Source organism: Phycodurus eques, chromosome 16 (assembly GCF_024500275.1).
Source record: "Phycodurus eques isolate BA_2022a chromosome 16, UOR_Pequ_1.1, whole genome shotgun sequence".
NCBI classification, from domain to species: domain Eukaryota; kingdom Metazoa; phylum Chordata; class Actinopteri; order Syngnathiformes; family Syngnathidae; genus Phycodurus; species Phycodurus eques.
The window spans coordinates 15,699,533-15,726,424 of record NC_084540.1 but is presented as its reverse complement, the minus strand read 5'-3'; the positions used below and the strand labels follow the sequence as shown (position 1 = coordinate 15,726,424).

The 26,892-nt window shown below is 40.5% G+C and overlaps 1 protein-coding gene across 3 annotated transcripts in view; it reads right to left on the bottom strand.

Moving 5' to 3' along the window:
• The window catches only part of asic2 (acid-sensing (proton-gated) ion channel 2), a 157,096-nt gene that overhangs the window by 64,724 nt on the left and 65,480 nt on the right, over positions 1 to 26,892 (bottom strand). Inside the window, exon 1 of one of the 3 annotated variants that reach the window (XM_061701015.1) lies at positions 5,990 to 7,422. The exons of the other annotated variants lie outside the window; for them this stretch is intronic. Within the exon in view, the coding sequence (XP_061556999.1) occupies positions 5,990 to 6,658 (669 nt within the window). The 5' untranslated portion in view covers positions 6,659 to 7,422. Of the gene's footprint in view, positions 1 to 5,989; positions 7,423 to 26,892 lie in introns of those variants that run through there. 3 annotated transcript variants of the gene reach the window in all.

Sequence of the window (26,892 nt, the reverse complement as noted above, 5' to 3'; positions counted from 1 at the left end):
TCATTACGATCCAATGAGCCGTCTTCGGAGAGCTGCGAAAAAGATTCTCCTATCCCAAATATCATTCCGACGAATGCCTCACCTGTCTCTAGACTCAGTGATAGATGATCAGCTGCTGCAATACCTGCTTCAGATCTGATCATTCCACTTCTGACACCACTGCTGACTGAACAGGTTGTCAAATTGCATACACAAACCAAGTGATGGCATGCTCCATCACGCGACCATTCCAACACATTTCCAGGCTCGAATACGAATCACCTGTCTGTGAGTGGATAACCCTACAGCCAACGTCTGACACCAAAAGTCTGTTGGCGTGGGGAAAGAAAAGCAATACTCAGACTGCGACACGGGAGCCATAGGGTGTGCCCACCCTGCTCCGTCCCATCCCCGAGTGGGTAACCTCACCATCCCACTTCTGAAACCAAAAGTCTGTCAGCATAGAAGAACCTGCACTAAATAAATTTGGATTCGATTTGACTTTTGACTGTCTCAAGGAACAACAATTGTGGAGATTCATGAATTAGAGTTATACTCAAACGAAATTGATTGTATCCATTTCCAACCCAATGTGTGTTGTCTCTGTAAGTCACAGTTGGCTTTAATGTACACTCTCATGTTTACAAACAGATTGTACGGAGGTGTCCATTTGACGCCAACAGGTTTGAAGTGATTGTAGTGTTTCCAATAGAAACATCTGGCTTAAATAACAACAAATGTGAAGCACACAACTCCCCGCAGGGTGAGCCATAATAGAGAAAATAAATAAAATCACCTCGAGCACTTGAAGATAGTGAACAATACTTTACAGTTATTAGATTTCTGTGGAGATGCTGCATTGCTCACCTCAGGGCAAAGGGGGGAAAAAGGTTTACTTCCACGCAAGCTGCAGAGCGTGTGATGAGGCGTCGCACCGTTTAATTGGTGGCGCTTGGCTAGCATTGCAGGTGGATGAGGTTCATCAAAGAGAACATTACCTAGTTGCTATTTCGAGAAGCCGTCTCGGGGAAGTTCTTTGTTCAGGCTTGGGTCTCCCACGCTGGTTCAATCGCAGAGAGTTGAGCCGAACTCAAAAATCCAGCACAAATGGATTTATTGATCCTCCACTTCTTTGTTTCCTTCTTTGTCTTCTTCTTCTTCCCCATGGTGAGATACTGTAAGATTCTCAGTGAGGCTCGGCCGAGGCTAACGTGCGTCCTGTTTTGTCAGGATTCATCCTGAGTAGCAGCGCTCCAAATACAGTGATAAAGAAAAAGACCTCAAGGAACCGATGACTTACAGGTGGTGGAAGGTTTCAGACTTAATTTATTATTAAGTCAAATTATTCTTTATTGAAAATAATAAAAGTAAAATAAACAATTTTCATGTATAGTTATTGTATCAAAAATTGGTTGATTAATTATAAATAAAATCAAAACAAGAGTGAATTATTATTTGATCAATAAACCACGACTAACAATTTCCCATAATTTACATGAACATTTTAACCTCCTCATCTACATATGACCTGGCCCTTCTGTCCATATTAAAAAATTTTGTGGCCCATAAGCACAAACGTTTGCCCACCCCTGCAATCGAGCATTCATCTGATCTGAAGGGAGTAATGCCACAAAACAAACTCCCCCCCCCCACCCACTCCCCCCCAGTCAATAACAAAAATAAAAGACCTCAACGAGTCCTCGCTAATGAGATTAGCTACAAATCACAGAAGGCCCGTTAGCGCCATGAAGAAGTTGGGCTGTGACTGAAGGATGGAAAGAAGGAATGAAGGCTTGATAGCCTCATTAGCTTAGCTAGCAAAAGTTAGCATGTTGCAGAACAGGATAATAAGTTGAGGCCCTTCAGTACCTGGCTTTTGCCTGTGGCGACACGTAGCTTTATGCTGGTCTATGGATGTGTAAAAAAGTGACGTTGAAGTGGAAGGTTTTAAACTGGCCAATTAAATCTCCAGATTAAACCCTATAGAGGTAAAATAGACAGATTGGGAAGATAATTCATAGATGACGTAAACATTTTAAAAAGTTCAATTTCACTTTTTTTGGCGCAAAAGCTAAGGCTTGAAAGATATTTGCAATGCCAGATTTGGTAACTTTTGCAGTACATATACTCCTTAAAAGGTGGGTAGGAACGCTCTACATTTACTCCGTTACATTTACTCAAGTAGCATTTTGGATAAATTGCACTTATTAGAGTAGTTTTAATGCAGCATACTTTTAATTTTTATTCGAGTATGTTAAGAGACAGTACTTTTACTCTGTTACAATGATCTACATGCTGCCCGCTACTTTATCAATTACTGCTTATCAGTTTTTCTTGGTGTGTGATCTGTTTAGTGTACGACTTCCACATTATGCGCTGTTTGCTCCAGTCCAACGTAAGCGCGAGTGCAGCAATCAACTAACACAAGGCAGTGACATGACAGCACACGTCTTCTATTGGGCTTTGCGGGCATACAGTAAATATAAACACTAGCTACACCAGCCCAGCCAATCGACGTACCTACGTGGCGGCCATGTTGGGAAGGTCGTCGTTCCCATTGAGGGCAACGGCACGCGACTGTGTTTACATTTCAGATGATGAAAAACTACAGCTTTTATGCATTGTAGTATTTGTCTGGCATTGTCTGCCCTAACGTAGATATTCCAGCCCACTTATAAGTTGAGAAAACACCTTGCGGTAAGTTGCAGATGTTTTTGTTGTTGTTTTTACACATTAACTGTAAAACATGCATCTTTTGGGATACATGCTAATGTCGCTCACACACATGCACGTGAACACACACTGCACATTTACATTTTATTTAGTTATTTGTATTTATATTAGATGCTCTGATTTAAAGAATAAAGCATAAGTTACTCACTATGTACTTAGTAGTTGAGTAATTTTTTTTCACAAAGTACTTTCTTAGTCTTACGCGAGTAATGGGAGGAGTACTTTTTACATTCACTTGAGTCATATCACTTTCAAGTAACGGTTCTCTTACTTGATTGCAATATTTGGCTACTCTACCCACCTCTGCTTAAAATACATTAACAAAGCTAGCATGTAGCCAACAAGTGTCGTTGCTCAGGTAAGGATGTGAACGTTTGACGTAATCAGTCCTTTTCAACAAGAGTTTGGGTTAAAATTAGATTTAAAATGGGAGGTATTGTACAGGTTTGTCAAAGAAAACTATCACGAAGCAGCCTGGCATTCACGTGTCTAGCTCAAAGCTAATGGATGGAAGAGCCTGATTGTTATTAAAGCCCTTTCAGCGGTGAGCCGATGCACCTCTTGGGCTTTCGGGGCTGCCAGTGCACAAACACAATCACAACAACAATGCGAGGAGAGAGAAAAAAAAAGCGTAGTAGTAACACCCACACAGGGTCCAACTTTTTATTTTTCTCGTCGGCAGTTCTTAGCCACACGGGAGCTGAAGTCTTATAAGCGAGAACACGCCAGAAAAGATTCTCAGCGCCATTCCGGGTTTCTGTTAAAGCTTCAAATTTGAGTTTGTACTTGTAACGGTAAAGTGGAAGTTTTTAAGACTGACTAAGTCTATGCTACAATTTCCACGTAAATGACTTGAGTTTTATCCTAGCCTGCAGATGGGTTGGAACGTGGCAGATAGTATGACAGAGAATGCTATCACTACGCCATCTGGCTACAATGCCAAATACCCTGGCCTAGGTGTAAATAGCCTGGAAAAAGGGAGCTATCTTTGGATGAAGAAAATGTGAAGTGAAAGATTTTATACTTGCCAAGTCAATCTTTAAACTTCCACCCAATATAGAGCAGTGATTCTCAACCAGTGTGCCAGGGCACATTAGTGTGCCGTGAGCGCTCTTCAGGTGTGCTGTGGGAAATGATAAAATTTTACGTAATCGCTTAAAAAATTATTTATTTACAAGAAAAACAATTCATCTTTGTTCATCTATTTATGCCAGTGAGGTATAGTGACAGACAGAACAAATAAATGCTATTCTATTAGATGGGAGGAAGTACATACAGTAATTAATGTACCCACTTTTTGTGACATTTTTGTTTGTTGGTGTGCCGTGAGATTTTTCAATTGTAAAATATGTGCCTTGGCTCCATAAAGGTTGGAAATCACTGCTGTAGAATATACCACCGATTATGCGTAAATTACTCGCGATGACTAAAACTCTGTTTTAAGTAAAGGTGTAACCAACATGATAACCGGAGAGCCACAAAGCAAACTGTTTTTTCTCAGTCTAGAGCAAAAAAGGCCTCAGTGTACCAGTACATTTGAAAGGGAGAGAATGTGGTGTACATTGTCAGTTTTCATCCTTTGGTCCTTATACCTCAGTTGGCCCCTTTTTGTGTTTGCAGCAATTCCTTTTTTTTTGCCTTTCATTCTAGACTTCTGAATGAAAGCGGCTGTGACTCATTTGGTGCTCGAGCGCTTTAACGATTAGTTGTTACAGGAAGTTCAAACAGTTGCCGCACCATTGATTTACACGCGTTGTTAAGGACTCCAATCATTATAAAAGAGGTCACCATTTAAGTGATCCAGAACAATTTAGACACTATAAATTTTGGGGGTTTGCATGTGAAGACTGCACTTGTATGAGTTAGAGGTGTAAGCAACATGAAAAGCAGATAGGTGTCTTAGGGTGCAGAAAAATGTCAGTGCGTTTTAGTCTGGCCAAGTTGGTAAAAGGTGACCTTGGTGACTAATGTTGTGTATATACTAGTTAGAGGTAAAACCGACAAGAAGGGAGCTATCTGTGGGTAAGAAAACAATCGTGAAGTGGAAGGTTTTAGACTTGTCAAGTAGTTTAGATTTAAACTTACACAGCATACCACCGATTACGCATAAATGACCCGTGACCACCAAAGCTTATGAAGCCATATATACCGGTAAGGGGTGTAGCGCCCATGGGTGTAGAAAATTGTCAAGATGTTTTGCCTGGCCAAGACGTTCGCCAGATTTGAAAACCATAGAGCGTATGGCCGATAGCTCGTAAATAACCTGTGACAATTACATTTATGGGTCTATAGGAAGAAATTGTTAAGGTGTTTTAGTTGGCCCAAGTCAATTTCCAGACAAACCATAAAGCGATTACCAAGGATTACAAGAAAATGACTAACTGTGAAGGTGATGTGGATGGTTTTAGACTCGCCAAGTCAATCTCTAGACTTAAACCCTATAGAGGAGGGGTGTCAAACCTGATTACACAGGGGCCCAAAATTTAAAGCAGACATTAGGTTGCAGGCCAAACATAAATGTGAATAGAAACAGACAGGAATACATTATTCAACTTAAAATAACTCAATATATGTTTTAAATAAAATTATATCTGCCAAAATTACACAAATTCAAAATATGAACATGTTGCAATAAATCCAGAAATATAAAGAAAAATGATACTTTTCAGCAAAAGCTAAAATATTCATAAATCAAAATGTTTCTTTGCTCTTACGCTAATCTATCAGAGATGGCTGGTAGTTAATTTTTCTTGGCAACGTGTTTGTTTACGTTCGGGGTAAGGTTCTGTGTTGTAGAGATTCGCAGATAGTCTGCAGGTGTCAACAAGGCAACTCATACGTCGCACTGTGTTAGTACTGTGGCAATCTTGAGTCGCACAGGTGAAGGAACAGACACGAAACGGAACACCAACCTCACTCCTTTTACAAATTGTGGAAAGGTTTTTGACTGGCCAAGTGTATCTCCAGACTTAAACCCTATAGACTAGATCATGTCACTGCATATAAATTACCCATAATGACTAAATCTGTGGAAAGTTTTAAAACTGGACAAGTCTATCTCCAAACTGAATCCTTAGGGCGCATGTCATGGATTACTTTAAATTACAGTTTTTGAAGGTGAAGAGGATCGTTTTAGACTGGCCAAGTGAATCTCTAGACCTATATCCTGTAGAGCACTATGACTAAAGCTGTGAGAGGTTTTAGACTGGCCAAGTCCACCTCCAGACTTTAACCCAATTGAGCATGGCACAAATGATGTCGTATGTAGACAACTTACGGACGAGAAGTTGTGAGCCCCGCAAGGTTCCCCTCTGTACTTGCAAGAGAGCAGCATGTCATCCAGCTGGTGGCTAAGTCGGTCCATGAATTCCAAGTTGGTGCCCTCAAAGTTCCGGGGCGGCAGGAAAAGCCTGAAGTCGGACAGCTTGCCAAACCAGCCTATGCGGTCCTCCTGCAGCAGGTCCAGCACCAGGGGCCGGACAGTACGGTTGGCCAGCAGCAGGCCAAGCCAGTGTCCGGCGAAGTACAGGTCGCTCTTAGTGAGCTTGTAGAGGCGGATGGGGTTGTTGTTGCAGATGGTGACCACGGGGAAGGCCAGTTCCTTGGCCCACTCAGTGTGGACCCGCGTGTAGGTGGGGAAGGACATCCAGTGGAGTAGCCGGTTGGATGACCAGGACAGCAGCAGGCCCAGGGAGGTGCACAGCGCCAGGAGCCAGAGGACTCTTCGGCCCAGGGAGCCGCCAGGGACGCACACCTGCCTCAGCCCGTGCAGGTGTGTCTGCGACAACAGAGTGGAAGTGAGCGCCCGGGTTGTTCCGTGCCGCTGGGTGGCTGTCGGGGACCGGATACGGCGCCCCTCTCGAGCCATGACCGCCGCCCACAGGGCTCCTACAACCGCGGGGACGGCGTCATTTCCCAGCCCGGCTTGCGGGGCTGCGACCCACATGTAGCTCCAGGGTAAACGGTAAATCCAGACCCGGATGTACAACCCTCTGACTGGTCGAGGAAGGACACTCCCCCCCGAGGTACCACCGCGTTGGTTCAGTGAGCGGACTTGTTGGTCCCTCCTGATGCTGCCGACTCAGCGGAAAGAAATTGAAAAGCGTCCGTTGCTGCAGCTTGTGTGACAGCGAGTGAGCGAGGACGCCAAAGGAGGAGGAGGGAGGATGGAATACAAACCAGTGGGGGTGCGATGGGGGGTAGGGGGTTGGTGGAGGGATGGGTGGGGCTTGACAAACGTGAGATGAGAGGGAAATGAAATCAATGAGAGCAGAGCATCTTTGTTCAGGGGTTCTCTTGTCTACCGTTTCAGGGCTTTCAGCAACAGTGATTTGACTTACTGAAGCTGATTGACGGTCTGCATCCGAACGGTGGTCTCACTTCTGTGACTTCCACGTGCCGCTTCTCGCTTGGACGGATGGAGCCTGGCGTCGCGACCAAGGTCTTAAGTGCAAGGCTACAAAATGACACTGGCATCGGGGAGGAAAGCAAACAAAACAGAGCAGACGAGTTCTCCTCGCTATTCCGTGGCTCGCCTTCTAAAAATACTCCGATCCATCAACTCCTTGCTCTTCCTCCTCCTCGCTGTCTTCTTTTCTCACTTTCCATCATTAGCCTTCACTCACAGTCTTCCTCTCGCGTTTGGCTCCACTTCGTTCCTCTTCTGCTTCCTGCAGCAATTCGAGCGGACTCCCTCCCGCGCCGCCTCCGTTCTCCCTGCCGCTGCGCTAACTTGCTAACAGCCCCCACAACCCTCTTTACCCACGCCCCCACCCACTTTTGCCCCCCCCGCCCATGTCCTTGTTTGTCTGCCCCCGCCGCAATGAAACAAGACAAAGTGTGTGGATGGCAATGTAAATACAAATACTCATATATAAATAGAAAAATAATAAAACGTTTATACTTATTCTTAAGATTGGAAAATAGTTTAATATAAATACAAATAAAAAAAATCTATATTACAAATAAATACATAAACAAAGATATGAACAAGCAAATAACTATAAATATATTAAAATAAAAAACTTTTGTAAAAAAAGTTTACATTTTTAAAAAAAATCATAACAACATATATAAATGGCTATAAATATAATAAATACATAAAATAAATGCCATTAACATTATGTGCATTAAACAATTACAAATAAGTAAGTACGAACAAAATATAAATATCATTAATAAGATGGGCCGGCTGTGGCTCAATTGGTAATGAGGGTCAACGGTTCGAATCCCAGCTCTCTGTGTTTACTGTTGATGTGTCCTTGGGCAAGACACTGAACCCTGAATTGCTCCCAGTGGGCATGGAAGCGCATTGCATGACAACAGCCGCCCAGTGGTGTATGAACGTGTGCGTGAATGAGTGAATGTGTGAGCGTCCTTAAAGTGCTTTGGGCACCATGATGGTGGAGGTAAAAGTGCTACGTAAGTGCACTCTATTCATCATTTAATAAAAAAAAATATATATATATAAAGATCACATATAAATAACAATAATTACAAATAAAAATGACTAACAATATTCAATAAAATTAATAAATACACAAATATAAATAAACTGTATAAATATATAATATATAAATACTAACTATAATTTTACAAATATACAATAATAGAAAAATACAATAAAATATAGGGCTGTCACTATTGAATACTTTTTGAATCAATTCTATCGATTATTCTAGCAATTAATTAAATAATCGGATAAAAAAAGTTTCATTAAAGCTGATTGCAAATATTTTGTATTATTGTTTATTAACCAATTGTTGTTTATTTGGTTTTGTTTAAGCATTAAACAATACCAAATAAACACATCACACATTAAGGGGGGGGGGCTGGTGTTATATACCCTCCAACCTTTTTAAAACAGCTACTTCTTGGCGACTGATTAATGTGATGGAAACAATTATTATTAGTACATATAAATAATTAGAAATAAAAATGACTACTAACTATAATCTTACAAATAATAAAAATACTTATAAATAGAAAAGTGCTGTCACTATCAAATACTGTTTATGAAGTGATTATTGTTATTTTATTAGGTATTGATAATGATGAAACGAAACCAAATAACAATTAATCAATATAACACGAGCGGGAGTGATATTATACCCACCAACCTTTTTAAAACTGAGAGCTACTTCTTGGGATCTGACTAATGTGAATGGCTACTAGCTGGATACACACTTCTGAAGCTGCTTCAGGTTCATCGACATGTCAATTCCAGGTTATTCATACAATGACTCCAAAAAAAATAAAAAAATATGTAATAAATTAAACAGTATTATCTTTTCCATGAATTGACTTTGATTCAGTCACTGGTTTAGTCTGTAACTTGTCAGAAAATTGGCAAAAATGTTGATCAATGTGTTCCAAAGTAAAACCAGATGTTTGCAAATGTCATATATTAATCAAACACAAAGATAATCAGTCTGCTTTCATGGAGGACGACAGAAATCAGAGAACATTTACTGTTGAGAAGCTCAAATCGGACGACTTGGACAATTGTATCACGCCTCGCATCAAAAACTGCCCAAAATGCTATTTAAATCCTCTTAAAATTTAAAATAGAAAGTTATATTAGCTCCGTATTCATCTTATCCCGCCATATTTAATTGCTATCAGTTCTCACATTGGGCACATTTTCACTTCTGGTTTTAATTAAATTTTATCGTTATTGTTATTATTGTATGACATTTAATGAGGAACATGCACTTTCTGAACTTAAAGACGACAGGGCCGTTTGACTTTATTGAGCCAGCAGAGGGCCGTGTGTGGCTTTATGTTTTGTCTTGTTTTTCAAATACAGGCCTCTCCCTTCTGCACTTGAGTAAATAAACAACCCTTTTGGTAGCCTGTCAACAACAAGGCAAGGAGCAGGCCGGACAATCTCTATCTCAAAGAAAAGCACTATTTGCTGGCGGTGTTTAGAGGTGACGACTGTAAGGCACAAAGCTTCATAATTAGACCACAGAAGAAGAAGAGGTGAACATAGTGTAGCTATTTTCTCTAAGGTGGCCCAAAGAGTCATTAATGTAAACAATCCACACACAAATTACACACGCACGCATGCACACACATTTGTGCACTCCTGTACTACTCATGTAATTGTGCATTTATGGAACTGTGTGTTATTTTGATACTTATGTATTTCTTGTGGACAGCTACTTGTACGCTTAAGGGCTTGAATACCATCTGTGTGGTTGTGTACTTATGTGCAAATTGTGTGTCTCTAGGGGTGTCTACTTTAGGATTTGTGTGTTTGCCTACTGCATGTGCACTTATGGTGTTTGTGTCCAACATGCATACTACCTTTGTACTTGCCTAATTGTGTGTACTTGGTGTGCTACTCCATTCTCATGCGCTTGTACAACCCCAAATCCAATGAAGTTGGGACGTTGTGTTAAACATAAATAAAAACAGAACACAAAGATTTGCAAATCATCTATCCATCCATCCATTTTCTGAGCCGCTTCTCCTCACAAGGGTCGCGGGAGTGCTGAAGCCTATCCTAGATATCATCGGGCAGGAGGCGGGGTACACCCTGAACTGGTCGCTAGCCAATTGCAGGGCACCTTTGCTTAGATGCAAATCACTGCATGTATGCAGCAAGGCCGAAAACCAATATTGAGAGCCCGTGACCTTCGATCCCTCTGGCGGCACTGCATCAAAAACCGATATAAATGTGTAAAGGATATCACCACATGGGCTCAGGAACACTTCAGAAAACCATCCATCCATCAATTTTCTGAGCCGCTCATCCTCACAAGGGTGCTGGAGCCTATCCCAGCTATCATTGAGCAGGAGGCGGGGTAAACCCTGAACTGGTTGCCAGCCAATTGCAGGGCACGTATAAATAAACATGGACGCCCCTGCTTATTTCAGCAAGACAATGCCAAACCAAATTCTTCACATATTACAACAGCGTGGCTTCGTAGTAAAAGAGTGCGGGTACTAGACTGGCCTGCCTGCAGTCCAGACCTGTCTCCCATTGAAAATGTGTGGCGCATTATGAAGCGTAAAATACGACAACGGAGACCCCGGACTGTTGAACAGCTGAAGCTGTACATCAAGCAAGAATGGGAAAGAATTCCATCTACAAAGCTTCAACAATTAGTGTCCTCAGTTCCCAAAGGTTTATGTTGTTCAAAGAAAAGGTGATATAACACAGTGGTAAACATGACGCTGTCCCAGCTTTTTGGGAACGTGTTGCAGCCATAAAATTCTAAGTTAATGATTATTTGCTAAAAACAATCACATTTATCAGTTTGGACATTAAATATCTTGTCTTTGTAGTGTATTCAAATCAATACAGTTTGATCATGATTTGCAAATCATTGTATTCTGTTTTTATTTATGTTTAAGACAACGTCCCAACTTCATTGGAATTGGGGTTGTACTACTAGTGCACCTACAGTATGTATTTCTGCACTTGTGTACTCGTGTATTACTTCCGTGCCTTTGGAATTGCATATATTTCTGTACTGCTTGCATGATCGTACACCAGAAGTATTTATTTCTGTATACTTAACTATTTTATACTTTTGCATTTCACTTTTTTTTTTTTTACACTTGTATGACAGCAGTAATGATTTTTTTTTATAATTATTAAATATTATTATTGATAGCATGTACTTGAACATAAACAACTAGCTGCTGTTAGCCTTTTTTAATCTGGAGCCATGTAGCAATAGTGTGCAACCGTACAATAAACTAATATTTTTAAATGTGCCACTGCTGCTGCTTCTTTCTTTATTTCGTTCTTATCAAAACGCTGAATAAACAGAAAAGGGAATTTTCATTTGTGTACATCGAATATTTTTCGGCTCGCCCTTTTGGACCAGACTGTGTGCTTGTGTTGCCAATTCATTTTTCTTTTTAGACAGTTGTGCTCGGTATTCTAAAGGTGATGCCGCCCAGGGAAAAAAGACAAAGAAAACGAAAATCTATGATGATTCTTTATGACCTTGCTGAAGAGCACATGGTGATTAAATAAAAAATTATGAAAAAGTTAAACGCTGTTGATGGTAAATAAAAGAAATAGAACACTCTTGTGTCACCGAATAAATGTTGCTGAACATTAATTGTCACAAAAGTGTACCTTTTGAACGCAAACAACATGTATAATGCAGCGAGCAAGCGGCGGCTAGCACGAGGAGCTAACCTAGAGTGGTCTTCAATCAGGGCTCACTTTCACGAATAGATGGACTCAAATGCATACAGGATATCCAAATCAAAGTCTTTTTTTTTTTTAGCAAAAAGTTGGTCAATACAGTCGTATACGTACAGGGTAGCTACAATTAGGAAGCTAGCTAGAAATCAGCTAGTACGAGAAGCTAAACTAGTAGCCTCGGTCTTCACTCAGTGCTCTTTTTTTTTTTACAAACAGATGGACTCATAACCATCCAGAAGGGCCAAATCAAAGTTCTTTGTTGACAAAAAGTGACACAACACCGCCTTAGAGTGCTCAAGTGACAACTTTTCAAGTGACAACATTCACTCGGCGCTCCTTTTCTTGTCAGCACATCAAACAGATGGACTCAAAGGCACCCAAGAGATCCCAATGGAGGTCCTTTGTTCCCAAAAAGTTGGTCAATACTGGCTTAGAGTCCTATCAAGTGACAACCTTTAGGTGGCTAGCGTGAGAAGCTAACGTAGCAGTCTATATCTTCACTCTGAGATCTTTTTTGTGTATTATTATTGTGTTAAAAATAGAGAAACTCAAATGCACCTTGAAGAACCAGATCTTTTGCTTGCAAAAATATGCTACATAAACTGCCACTGAGTCCTATTAACAGCAGTGCACATAAAAAATGTTGGTCTGCTTCTCAAATGAGCACCAGAGGTTGTTGCTTGGCGCTCAGTTTTCCCGACCCAGCAGCCTCACTGGATCAACTTGAAGTACAGACGTGCTCAAAAACGTGCCGATGTTTTTAGCCATGACTGATTAAAAAGACACACTATACTTTTTTTTTTCTTGACTGTCTGACATGAAAACAGACCAGACTGTTTTAGGTCAATTGGGATTACCAAAATTATTTCTATTTGCTAAATACCAGAATAGCTGTCGTTGTTTTAGACAAACATAGATAATAGACAATACAGTCATGCTCAAAATAATTGGCACCCAGGGGTATCAATATTTTTGAGCACGACTGTATGTGCGTACAATTTTAAAGCTTACTTGATTTACATGAGACTAACATTATCAGACAGGTCTTTTAAGGACGATTCCAGTGATATAAGTCTTATTTTCCTGTGATAGATATTCTAAATATACATTTCTACAAATTAAATGAATAACAACTTTAGACTATGAAATTATATATACTATACTACCTTGTCATTACAATTATTGTTTTCTAATTTTAAAGCTACCAATACGTCTAACATGGTTACTGTGATGATAAATATTGGAATATACTGTATATATGAGAGTAAACGTGTAATTATTAGATTTTAAAGCTACATATGTTGTTTTTGGTCTAGTCTGTTTCCTAAATATATTAGTGCGTACGTAAATAGGTGAATGAGCAGCATTAACTGTGCGCACGTTGTAGCTTGTCACTTTATGACCTTCACGCTATTTACTTCTCGCCTGAGTTTATGGGCGGACATGCCACATCCGATATGGCGGACGTGCAGAAAAGCTAGAGAAAAGAGAAAAGCTACTCAATGTGGAGTCTTATGTTTACATGTCTATGCAAAAAAAAAATAATAATCACGATCGCAGTTTTTAATGTCACAGTAGCTATTTCCAGATTCCAGTCTCTGTATTATGTATCATTTCATTGTCTTCGCAATTAAATGCATGAGCGACTTGAAGTTTAATTGTTTGATCGGGTATCGGTGACCTGAACAGGTGAACGTAGACCTCGTGGATGTTGTGTCTTTAATTTATCTTTGAGTTGCAAAACTTGCATGTTGCTCTTGGTTTCATCAAAAAGCTCGTCCATGAATCCAAATAGAATAATCTTTGGCGTTATACTCGTGGCTCAGCCCTCGTCTATTAGCGGGCTGACGGCAGGGTTGCCAGGTTTACGTCGCGCACGGCGAGTCTTTCATAAGTTTTAGCCGAACAAATCCCAAGTCCTAAAACTGGCAACTCCAGTCTAACCCACCTCTGTCAAAAGGTTTGTTAGTTTGAAAGGCGAACGGCAACATCACTCGAGCCCAGTCTATGCCCCCACAAAAAAAAAGGTAAGGTTTTTAGTACGTGATGATACACTTGAGTACAGTGCGCTCATCATTTTCAGTGCTCATGCACACGACTTATGTGCACCCCTGCATATTATGTGACTAACACATGGCGGCGAGTGCAAGAAGCTAAACTTGCAGTCTACGTCCACAGTCAGAGTTCCATTTCTTTTCAAACAACACAAACAGACACCAGACCCAAATCAAACTACTTTTATGTGCAAAACGTTGGTCAATACAGTCTGAGAATCCCTATGGCAATATGGCAGCTAGCCAGACATTTTGGTCAAACTCCATGTTAACAAAATGCTAACATTAGCATGGCATTAGCTGTTAATGTTACTATTCTTTCTGAGTTAATCCCAAATACAAATTTGGGGATAATGAACAGACTGCATATGTATAAAATTGTGTAAGGTCAGTTTAGCAGTAGCGTGGCTAAATAGCGTTGTGGTAAGTCATGATGAGAGCCGAAATGAAAGGACGGCTAATCCCAAATGAAAAGGCAGAGGGTGCTGAAGTGGATAGCTAAACCCCTCATTATGAAATATGAATAAAAAAGGCTTTCTTATTATTATAACGTACCAGTGTCATATTAGGGGGGGGGGAAAAACCTTCGCGAGCTGGACATCAACCTTTGCTAAGGTAATCACCTCACCCACATGACACATACAACGCTCACTTCTCCTACTATGCCTGAATGCAGCACTTGTGCATATGCTTGTATGATAAATGTGTTAACATTAGCATTTGGATGCTAAACTTGGCACATTACAGATGTACAGCACAGCTGGTGTTTATTTCGCACAGAACTCACTGACACTGGACATTGCAGCGTTGACACCGCCTTTGCGGCTCACCCCATTATGAAAATTACATAGATGCTATTCCAGAGGCGCAGTTAAGAACGCAGCGCTCACAGATGTCACTGAGTGTTAAGAGAAGGATATAGCAGAGGAAGTAGTTTACCCCTCCAGGGACGCGCCGTCTCGCGTGTCCGTGATGAATGTCAATTCACTGAACAGGGAGAGGGGGGGTTGTAAAAGGTCAGCGAAAAACGTCAACCTTCAGTCTGAATGATGGCGCTGACATTTCACGAAGAGCCCCGCCCACATCAATTCACAACGATGGCATAAAAGAGCGGCGGCACGCGTCATGTTTCTGCCTTATGCACACATTTTTTACTGTACAGACAAAACTTGTACAGACTTGCGTAGGTAATAATTTCAATTCCTGTTCTTTGTTTATCATCAGGCAGCATGGTCGACAAGTTGGGTTCTGGGTTTGAATCTAGGTTAGTCCTACTTCAATGAAGACTCTAAACTGTCTGCAGGTGTGAATGTGTGTAAGTTTGTCGACTGTACAGTATGTGCCCTGCCATTGACTGGCGAGCAGTCTGCTGTTTACAGCAAAAAAAGCTGCCAGGCGATTTCTTACATCCTAGTAGGCCTAGGTAATATGGCCTTATAATAAAATCTGTGATTTTTTTGTTTGTTTGTCACAAAAATCCGATTTCCCATTTTAACTATTTTTTTTCTCCTTTGCATAGAGAAAACTCTAATGACAATGGCATAAGTCAAATCAATTTGGCTTTTTGATTTTCAAACTCTTAAAAGCCACATTTGGGTTTTAAACAGACAGATGGGCAGGTCACTCATAGATTAGATTTTATATATATATATATATATATATATATATATATATATATACATATATATATATTTTAGATTTTAAGTCTACTAAAATGTTTTTGGTTATACAAGTGTAAAAAGAAGTGGACGGCAGTAAAATAAACACTTTTATTTTCTTCCTTCGACCACACAAAGTCACTTAACATTCGCAACTGTCTTGCAAGCATTCAAAATATTTTAACCACTGTAAAAAAATACAAAATAAAAATAAAAACTACTATGCCGCAAAATTGGTGCATCAAAATTGTAAAGTGTACTACAAGAGCTCCTTCCCTCAGGTAAGCACTACCGATCAATGCAAACTAGAACTAGCAGACATTCCAACAGCTTCTTCCCTTTTGCAATCAACTTCTTCAACAGCTAACCTACAATTCCATTACAACATGCTGGCAATTTTTTGACTTGAGTTTGTTGTCACATTTCCGTGGGGCCAATTCTACATTACTCGTGCACTCACTGTAGTTGTCTTGCCACGCTGCACTATTTGCATATCTGTTGTTGACCAATACTGGCCACTCATGCCAGAGTAGCATCTGCTCCATTTGCACACTGACTGAGGAGTAGCTGCAACATTTGCACAACCAACAATGTCCCAGATGATCGCACTACTCGTCACTTTAAACCGCATACACTCCTTGAAGTCTCAACGCCCTTTGCACAATGGTCATTGCACCGGACTATTGCAATATTCGTCATTCGAACTGCTCTAAGTGCTAGAGGACTTACCAGATAACTAGCAACCCTTTACTGCTCAGTGACTGTTTTTTTTTATTTTATTTTTTATTTTTTTGTCAATGTCTTTATGTCTCAAAAGTGTTCTCTGTCAATTGACTGTCTGTTGTCGTACTAGAGCGGCTACAACTACCGGAGACAAATTCCTTGTATGTTTTTGGGACATTTTTGACAAATAAAGATGATTCTGATTCTGATTCTTTTTGGGTATCCATCCACCTTAACAGTACTTAAAAGAGGGGGTACAAATTCCTTGTTTCCACCAAAAAGTATGGTTTGGTCACGATCAGCCCATGCCTAGTACTACCATAAGTGATCTTTTCCGAAATTCTTTTTTGGTACCCACCTTTTGGTGTACCAAACTCAGTTGTAACAAAATTGTTTGTTTCCACCAGGTAGTACGTTTGAGTTCAGTTTCGTCTGGAACTCATGGCATTCCCTTTGTAATGGGTCACCACACTTTTCCCAGATTAAACAGCAAGCAGATGATTAACTTCCCAGCATTGGCCAACGTCCGGACTCCGTTACGGATGCGATTACGCCCACATTAGCCTTTTGTTCATTGTGCCCTGACAATCCACTCCCGTTCGGTTACGCCATAATCTCTCACCGGAACGGGGAATCCTCCCCTGTAGATGAAGCGGACCAGCGGAAGCCTTTGAAGGCTCGTCAGAACATCCGACCGCCTTGAAGATGCAAAGCCACGCTGATGAACAGACGCGTGAACGGATGAAGGTTGGCAGCAATTTCACACAAGACTACGTCGCGCCGGAGCAGATTTGCGCGCACGTGTGAATACATTATGTTAATCTCAACACTTTCATCTTCAAGACTTTATTATGCAAGGCTTTATTAGGTACAAGAGTGACTCCTCTATAGCAGCCCATTCATTTCAATATACATTACGACGGACCGTTAGTACAAGAGAGCTCGAAAACGAAAGAGTCTACATTAGAGTGCTTCACGATGCCGGATGCTCCCTTGAACAAAACCGAACATGTTTTTTGTAAACAAAAGTCTTAAGTGAAGTCAACAAGTACCTTTGATGAATGCCGCAACGTCTTCATTGACGTTAACATACCTGTTTTTGTAAACATCAGACAATTAAGCATCTTCACTGATCCTAAAACATGTTTTTGCAGACATCAGTCAATTTAGTCATAAGTGACATAAAACACGTGTTACATTGCAATGAGCTAAATGAGCTAATTGGCGCAGGCGCAACCCCACGGGCTCGCCAGTCAGAGTCAGAGTGGCATTTTTCCACTCAGTTGGAGGCCCTTTTGGAGCCAGCAGCTGAAGGCCACTCAGCAGTATTAAAACAAACACACAGGCGGAGATGATAATAGTGTAATAACAAAACCAAACACTCGAAAAAAGTGGGGAGAAATGAGCACTTTGGCAGCTACTAAATACCGGTACTCCAAGTAGGAGTTTGTTAAACTATGAGTCCTGGAAAATATACACTAAACACACACATAAACCCATATGGATGACTTCATGTTAAATTTTGTGCATGGGTCCTTGAGACTTTTTCATGCCTTCTATTGTAATAGACATGTACACCCAATTACATATCGATTTGTTAAACTCTTTGAGGTTCGTTTTTTCTAATTTTATAGAGCCCGCTACTTAGAGAATTAGCCCAAAATGGTTGAATTCTTGTTAAATTTCAGGCATGGGTCCTTGAGACCTTTTAGTGTGTGCTGTTATGACATACAAGTCCACCCAATTCCATGTTGACCTGTCAGGAGCAAATATTTTCTAACTTTACGGCGGTCCCTACAAAGTGAGGCGTCTTGTTTGGTACCCCTGAAATACAAAAATATTTACAAGGATGCATGCAGGCGAATATTCCAAACACTTTCACTCTTTAACGCTGCTATTCAATTATCAGAGCTGCATCACTGCGTTGCTGTGAATATTCAAAGCCAAAAGAGGCTATTTGTTATTCTGCACCACATACGCAAACACGCACACAGTCTAGTTCCGAGCGAGAAGTCAGTGATATTCATCACGTACCGAACAAAAACTCTCACAATCTAAATTGATTTGTTTCCAAGATTGTCACATAGTTGCAGTTTGCCTTTGAAGTTCACATGCACCATTTTAAAGTGACACAATGGATAATAAACCAAGATGGATGCTAACGTAGCATACAGATAAATAGCAAAAAGCCCGTACAAAAGAAACATGTAGCTAGCCTCGGCGGGCTGTGGCACCGAATGAGGCGCCAGTCGCCAGTTGTGGATGATTTCCTTTAAGTAGCGCCTTTTATTGGATATAACAATAATATTAGACTGGGCAGCCTAGTTAGCATATTGCACCATGCAGACTCTGCCTAAAGTCAGCTCGGTTAGAGTCCAGTTCACCACAGGCCTAGTGGGAACAGGCAGTGTAGAAAACCGATGGCTATTACCTTGAGATACAAGTGACCCAACTTTTTTGAGTTTTTTGAATTGTCATTTGACTGATTTTTTTTTTTTTTTTTTTTTTGCTTTTAATTTATTTGTATTTAAAACAACAACATAACATTGCATTGAAGTCCACTCGCTTAATGCTAACATAAAATGGCGAAACTCCATAGACGGGCTATCTACTAGCACCTGTGTCACGGTGTTATAACCCCATAAGCAACAAATATTTGAACACACAGTGGCACAATACATGTAGAAAATAATCCTTCATCCTCATTGAAGAACGACTAATATTACGGTGGCTTACAGAGAAGCTAAAACCGTCTTTATGTACAGTATATTTGTATTTCTGCATTCTACTGCCCCCATGTGGCCAAGGAATGCACACAAGAAGGAGCAGCACAATGTCCACAGAATTGAAGCAAAGAATGTTGCAAAAACTATTTTCTTTACAGTCTGTATAATTATGCCATTACTGTATGTTTTTATAAAGTACAATATGATAAGAGTGCTATTTTTGTTTGCGATACGAGTGTTTTGAGTTACAAGCATGGTCACAGAATGAATTAAACTCTTATCTAAAGGCAAGACTCTCTAAGGCTACCAATCTGAGGTTTTGCACTTGAATCTCATTTCAGGCCCTCCTGGTTGGGATTTGCATGTCATCCACGTTAGCGTGCGTTCTGCTTGTACTCCGTTTCCTCCCACATTCCAAAAACATGCATGGTAGGTTCACTGAAGGCTATAAATTGTCCTTAGATGTGAATGTGAGTGTGAATGCTTGATGTTGGCTGGCGACCAGTCCAGGGTGTGCGACACCTCTCGGCCAAGGTCAGTGACGACAGACTCCGGCTCACCAAATGATTACAAGCTCTATAGAAAATGAATGGATGAATATTAGACTGCGACGGCGGAAGATACGGATTGCGGCTGACTGTAACGAGTTAAAGGTATACCCCTCGGGAACCCTCGTCTGGAAACAAAATAAAAATACAATACGCTTGCTTTTGTAGCTTCATTCTGTCCACACCGGATGGATATGATTCAGAGCAAGATGGAAGCAGCGGTACTTCATTTCACACGTGACTGAGCGACAAGGTGCAGGGGGGCAGCAAAAGGGTAAAAAAAGAAAAGCACACCGAAGAATTTCTAGATTGCAGCTTAAAAGATTTCTGTTGGAAATTGAGCAATTTAAGCAATTAGACGGCATTATAATTGGACCTTAATGTACAGCGGCGCAATTGAACAGCAACAATAACAAAGATTAAAAATGTACAATATGAAATTTGACCAATTTTGTGAGGAAAACAAGTCTAAAATGAAGCTATTCACTACTTGCTGTTGTCCTTGTGTATCCAAGATGAACGCTGAACAGCAGACTAAAGATTTCAAATGTATTTGGCTGGGAGGAAAAAAAGAATTTTTATCCATCTAACCTTGATGAATAGAATGTTTGCCCACGGATTAACAAGATCATCCGGATAATAGAGAAGCCTGAATAGCCAATTGATGCTGCATCCACATTTTAAGTTATAAGAAAAATAAAGTTGCACCTTTTTACCGTTTTAACAGCACAAAATGTATGTGCAGTTGTGAAAAATGTGTAATAAACCTCACATTTTTGGAATTCTTCGCATAATCATACATGACAGGACTTGCTCGAATCTCGTGAGACTTCCTCAAATCTTGTGATTTGTGCGCTAAATCCCTGGAGATTCCTTCAAATCTTGAGACTTATCCTCACTCATGCGAGACTTCCTTAAATCTTATTAGACTTCAACTCTCGTGACACTTTCTCAAATGTCCTCAGACCTGTGCAACAATTTCTAATTTCTTGTGAGACTAAATCATGCAAGGCGTCCCCAAATCTCATCAGACATGCAATCATGTAAGACCTTTTCACATGTCGAGAGATTTGTGACCAATCACACAAGACTCCCTCTAGTCTTATAAAACTTGTGATGACTTTGTCATGTCCCCAAACCTTGCGAGATTTACTAAAATCTCGGACTTCTTCAAATCTCCGAAAACCTGTGCTAATCGTACAAGACTCAAATCCTGTGAGATTTACGACTAAATCTCCAATCTCGTTACACTCCTTTAAGTCTCATGAGACTTCCTCACATCTCACTGATACTAACAATCCAAAAAAAAGATGACATTTGCTATGTTGTGTGATGTACAAATGAACACATCTGGCAAGAAGGCGGAGAAAGAAAGCTAGAGAGAGAGAAAGAATGAAAAAGAAAGTGAGAGAGAAATGGAGACAGAGAGAGAGAGAGAGAGAGAGAGAGAGAGAAAAAACGCTGGCGAACATGATGACCGCCGACCTGACAGAATACGAGGGGCCTCGGGGTAGGGGGAGGGGGAGGGGTGGTGGGATTGGTCAACCCGAAGCCCGGCGAACACCCCCGCTCGGCCTCATTAACGTGAGCTGTCAGCGCGGCTCTCTAACACGGCGGCCGTGTAAAACTATTTGTCTTCAATCTGCCTGGGCCACACTAATTAATTTAGAGAAGAATTAATTAAAAATGATCAGCCAGCCATGGCGTAACTTTTCCGTACGTTTGCATTTAAAAAGAAAAAAAACATCACTTAGTCAAATGCCGTGTCTGCAATTTCAAGGACAAAAAATAAATTGCTATCCACGCAGACGTTAATCAAATGGAATGAAATGTAAATTAACATTAGCATTGTAGTTATGGATGAATGTTAAAAAAAACACCAACATACAGACATGAAATTAAATTTTGGGGTTCAGTGTCTTGCCCAAGGAAACCTCGACACGCGGACAGTCAGAGCCGGGATTCAAACCGTCGACCCTTTGGTCAATGGACAATCGGCTCTAGCAACTGAGCCACACCAGGAAAATGTTTTTTTTTTTTTTTAAATACATTAAAAAAAAATTTTTTACATGTTTTTTTGTTCAAAACTGTGTTACATACACATTTTATCTATTTTAAGGCTCACTGTGGATGACCTGGCCCATAGGGGGAAAAAACAGCAACATACAGTACAAAGCTGAAATAAAAACGCCCACAATTCCGGATAGTTTATACCTTGTATGTCTTCTTCCATTTCTTAGATGTTCATTAAAAGTTCATCAAAAGTGTTCTGCTGCCGTTTTGACTGACAGAAGAAAAGCTGGAGGAGACGGGAGTGACGAGCGGTGGGCGGCGTGACTGAGCGGATAGAAGGAACATCAAGAAGAAAGTGTCCAGGCGGGAACATCCGGTTCATCCCGATGCTGATGTCAGTGTGGAGAAAGAAACGATGGTGGAATAAAGTATGAGGCGGTGGCGTATGCGGTGACGTTTCACAAATCTTGAGACATACGCTATAGCACATGAGATTTCCTTAAAATCATGCAAGTAACTCCGGTTGCTGCGGAGACCCTCTGATGTGGGCAGCTGAAAGTCAACTCCTACAGTGCAACAGTTTGTTTGCTCTACCGATTTCCCCAAAACACAAATGGGATGAAGCATGGCCTGAAGGATTTGCACAGCACTTAACATTGCGAGGGGATTTTATACCCATTGAATAATACATGAATATCAGAACATTCAGGCGAATGCGGGAGGTGCGTTGATGACGGTTTACATTTTAGGCCATAATATTTCTTGAAAGAAGACTTGGGTTACCAAATGTTTCTATGCCAAACTTCTCTGTCGGAACAACAGCCGCAAATAAAAATGGCCGACACGGGCCCTCCGTTCTCTCGCAGCAGAGCCGTGAATGCAGCTTGCATTGAAATATTCATAAAGCAGATTAAGAGATAGAACAAAACATAGGGGGTCCCGGCGGCTGTCTGTCCATTTGGGCGTTTTCTTGGGGGGCGAAAATGCTCTCAACATTCCATACTCGTCGGCTTTCCCGGCAGAGGCGTCTTTGAAATCTCGATGTTCTTTTTCAGCTTTTTTCGAGAAAAAATTAAAACTATCGACTGCCCGTGAGAGCTGCTCGGCTTCACAGAGAACCTAATATAGACAGTAGGAAATTTGGGGACACTTTCGCGTGCTATTGAATGAAAAGGTATCTTCAGACAGTATTTAAGCACTGTACAACTGGAGTGTAACATGTTTACATATTTAATGTTCTATAGAATCCTAATGTATTACAGTTATCATATTTAATGTTCTATACAACTCTAATGTATTATATTTACATCATATGTAATGGTCTACACAACTCCAGTGTATCATACTTACATCTTTATTGTTCTGTACAACTCGTATTATACTTACATCATAATATTCTGGACAACTTGTGCAAAATGTACATATTTATGCTCTATTTGGCTAATAAGGAATAGATTATATTTAAGGCTAGCGGGAATGTTTCAGGCTCACTTTTGTGCCACAAAGAGCAGGTTTGTTCATTTATTTAGCTCTCTATTTATAAGTATTATGATTATTAACACCATTCCTAAAAACACCTCCCAGTGGTTCGTTTTAGCCATTAGTATTTAACTGTTTAGAACAGGCATTCTCAAAGTGGGTCCAGCTCGGGACTCCGTACAGTGGAGACATTTTTCCAATGACCCCCTCATAATGCTAACAGCAATTAAATAAGTAAAATCACAGCTGAAATAATATAAAGTTGCTGTTTTCCCCAAAGCAATACAATCAATCAACTTTTATCAAGCAGACTCATAGTCCATTAGAAAACACATACAGTACAGTATAAAATAAGACACAAACGGAAAGTAAATCAGGAAAATCTTTATATTTAATGACCATAGTTAGTTTTTAACCAATTCCCTTACAAGAAAACAACAAGCATCCAAGAAATTTCACTTGCACTGTGCAGTATGCAGGTATTTATTTCACTGTCAAACCGGATGAATTTTTGGCTAAAAAGTTACTGAATCGATTTTCAACCACTGAATTGTTCCGGATCATATCGTTCTAAATGAACCAACATCGTCCTTGAATCGAATCGGCAAAGACGACTCGTGTTCCGAATCGAATTTTTGCTAAACGAATCGTTACACCCCTAATACTTATATATTTTATGTTCTGTACAACACTAATGTACTATATTTAAATCCCATTGAATGTTCTATACAATTAAACTGTATCATGTTAAGTTCTATACAACTCATGTAATGTATTTGCATCATATTGAATGCTCTGTACCTGTACAACTCTCGGTTATTTATCACTATATACACAATTGTAACATGTTTACAACAGATTTAACATTCTGCTGTCTACCACACAGTACCAATCAAAAGTTTGGAAATGCAGTTGAACGAGAAGGCGTCCGAAAAACTTGACTACTACTACTTTGTCTACCACACAGTACCAGATACCAGTTGCTTTTTTTGCGCACACTTTTGCCGAGGGCAGCTCTCGCGGTGTAATTAGGCCGATGCTTTCAACAAGCTTGTGTTCTTCATCACTCCCACCCGAGTGGAGGAGCACGCAGACTTGTTAAAAAAAAAAAAACATTTTAAAATGCGAGAAACGACAGCATGTCAGCCCACACACACCTTGAAAGCTTCATCTCATTATCCTGCAGCAGTAATGAGCACAGAACAACAGTAGCTCTATGGCACCGGCTTACATAAACAGCTCTGGTTGTGTTCATTCAACTTTGCATGACTTTTCTGGCTTTGCCCTGGGCTTTTAACAATGTCAACAATATGCTACAGAAGGTGTCTGTGCCGTTGTAGGGACTTTGTGTCGTGACGCCGGCGAGGCCAACTAGTCAGTATGAAGTTATTCAGAGCACGCCTAATATTAGAAATACCAGTTCAATCCACCCTGAACAAGGAGAAAATGGAACAACTCGTACAAGATGCACAAGCACCAGCAACAACACATTTATTTTCATATTAGAGACCCTGTCAAGTGAATTCTGAGATTTGTTTCAAAATACATGATACATTTGGGGCTGAACAATGAATCGGATCTTAATCGTGATCGCGATTATGGCTGCCATGATTAAATGAGCCTGATCGTCGGTGTTGTTTTTTTTGTTTTTATATTTAAAATCCGAGCACTGCTGCATACGAAAAGTGCTCCATTTCCAGCAGTGCCCGGAACCTAGTCAGCCAGCCACAAGGTGGCGAACGCACGGTTAAGGCTTCATTATGCTCTTGCACGGCGCTCCGGTGCCGACTGCAAAATAAAAGCCTAAAATGGCATTGATGTCCAATGTAGTAATATGTGAAGTTTTTATTTTGAAGTTGGCCCTCGCGGCGCATTGGCGGAAAGGCGGGCTGTCACGGTAAGACGCTTAACAAATCGGTGTAGCAGCCGCCTTGACTTCAACTTTTCGGCTGGCCTGACCGCAATGAAAAAACCGCCGGGAGTAAATAGAGAGGAAAGTCACAACTGACGAGTGCTTTGCAGTCTGTGACCGTGCACGACTGACCAGTGGTCAAGAAGAACAATGGCGACGTACCGTCCTTGACAATTCACTATATTTACTTTTCAAATAAAAAGTCGGCGCTTGCAGCCTAATGTTAATGCCTTCTATGCATTCATTGTATTTGCTTCCTTTAAGTTGCAATTTGTGATTGCACATCATTTCAGTTAGCCCTAGCAAAAGTAGAATTTAGTATATCATTTGTTAAAAAGTAGTGCAATAAAAATAAAGATTTTTCCCTAACATGAGGACTAACACAGTAAATGTATGTGCTCTACTGAACAGTTTCCTTTCTACTGAGGCTATTATGAACTATCCAAACAATAAATAAGAGGGAAAAAAAGTGTGCTGCTTTTCACACATCTGTTTTGTGACTAATATCTTTCTTCTGCGAAACGTTTTAAATTTCAAACAAGGCTATAAATCTCAGCAGCTAAATGAATCATTTAAAAAAATTAATAGCTGAACTAATTTTTATTTTATTTTATCGAGAGGGAATATACGAGTTTTATTTAACACATTACAATGTCTAATACTATTTAGAATTCATGACAATAGCCAGAATTTGAAGTACCATGTTTTGCCATCTATGATACCGCTGCTTTTACTGATGCTTTAGGTTTTTGTCATGGTATCGTTTCAGTATTGGTATTGAGGTCATTTATACAGGCATAGTTTAAAAAAAAAAAAAAAAAAAAAAAAAAAAGTCAGAATTTTGGTATCATGACAACAACACTCAATAAAACTCTGTTCCCCTCTATTTACATCATATTTGAAGTTCTATACAACTCTTATCATATTTACATACACAGCTCTAATGTTGCCCATAGTGCGCACTCTTCAAAGTTGAACGTTATTTTTATTTTTTTTAAAGGACTTTTAAAGCCTCTGACCTTGTTTTCATGGTGAAACACAAGAGAGTGTGCTCATGTTTTTGGCAGTGCCGGCAAATTTACAAGAAGCTCCTCCATGTGCACAAACAATGTAAACAATGGCAAGGAGGGACGCCAAGAGAGAATTCACACTCACAAACAATGGAGTAGTTAGCACTCAGAATTGTACAGCGCTCTGTGTGCGCGCGTGTGTGTGTGCGTGTGTGTGTGAGTGTGTGTGTGTGTGTGTGCGTGCGTGCGTGTGTGTGTGCGTGTGTGTGAGACCCAGGCTAGAAGGCATTTTGTCCCATGTTTGCGTGCGAGTGAGGAGTAGAGATGAGTGACGAACCGTGATGAGGCTGGAGCGAGCCCACGGCTTGCCGACGTGTTTGCCCCCTCCTTCCCCAGCCGTTAAAACATGCCCCCCCCCCCCCCCCCCCCCAAATATCACATCCATGGCACGCACAGCATGAATGTTTTATGCGGAAGGTGGAGTATTGGGAAAAATCTTGTATTTGAAGGAACTAAGCTTCTAGCTTAGTTGTTGATGGTGTATGGATACTGTACAGAGGAGGACACGCAATACACGATGCATCACAATGTTGACCTACGATGTTGGTACAAACAGTGGATACTGTATTCTGCAATATTAATATTTGATGTTGTTGTTTTAAAGCGTTCCTGAGATGGATAACAGTATGATAGTGTACTCTAGTTTACAGTAGTGGCAATATTAATAGTTGATCGTAAATAGATACTGTGCAATGAAAGATAATGCTAGATCACAGTAGCAATATTCGATATTGTTGTATTGATAGTGTACCATGATGGATATTGATACATTACAAGACTAATATTTGAAGCTGGTGCATCGATACTGTACTGTGACGGGCAGTG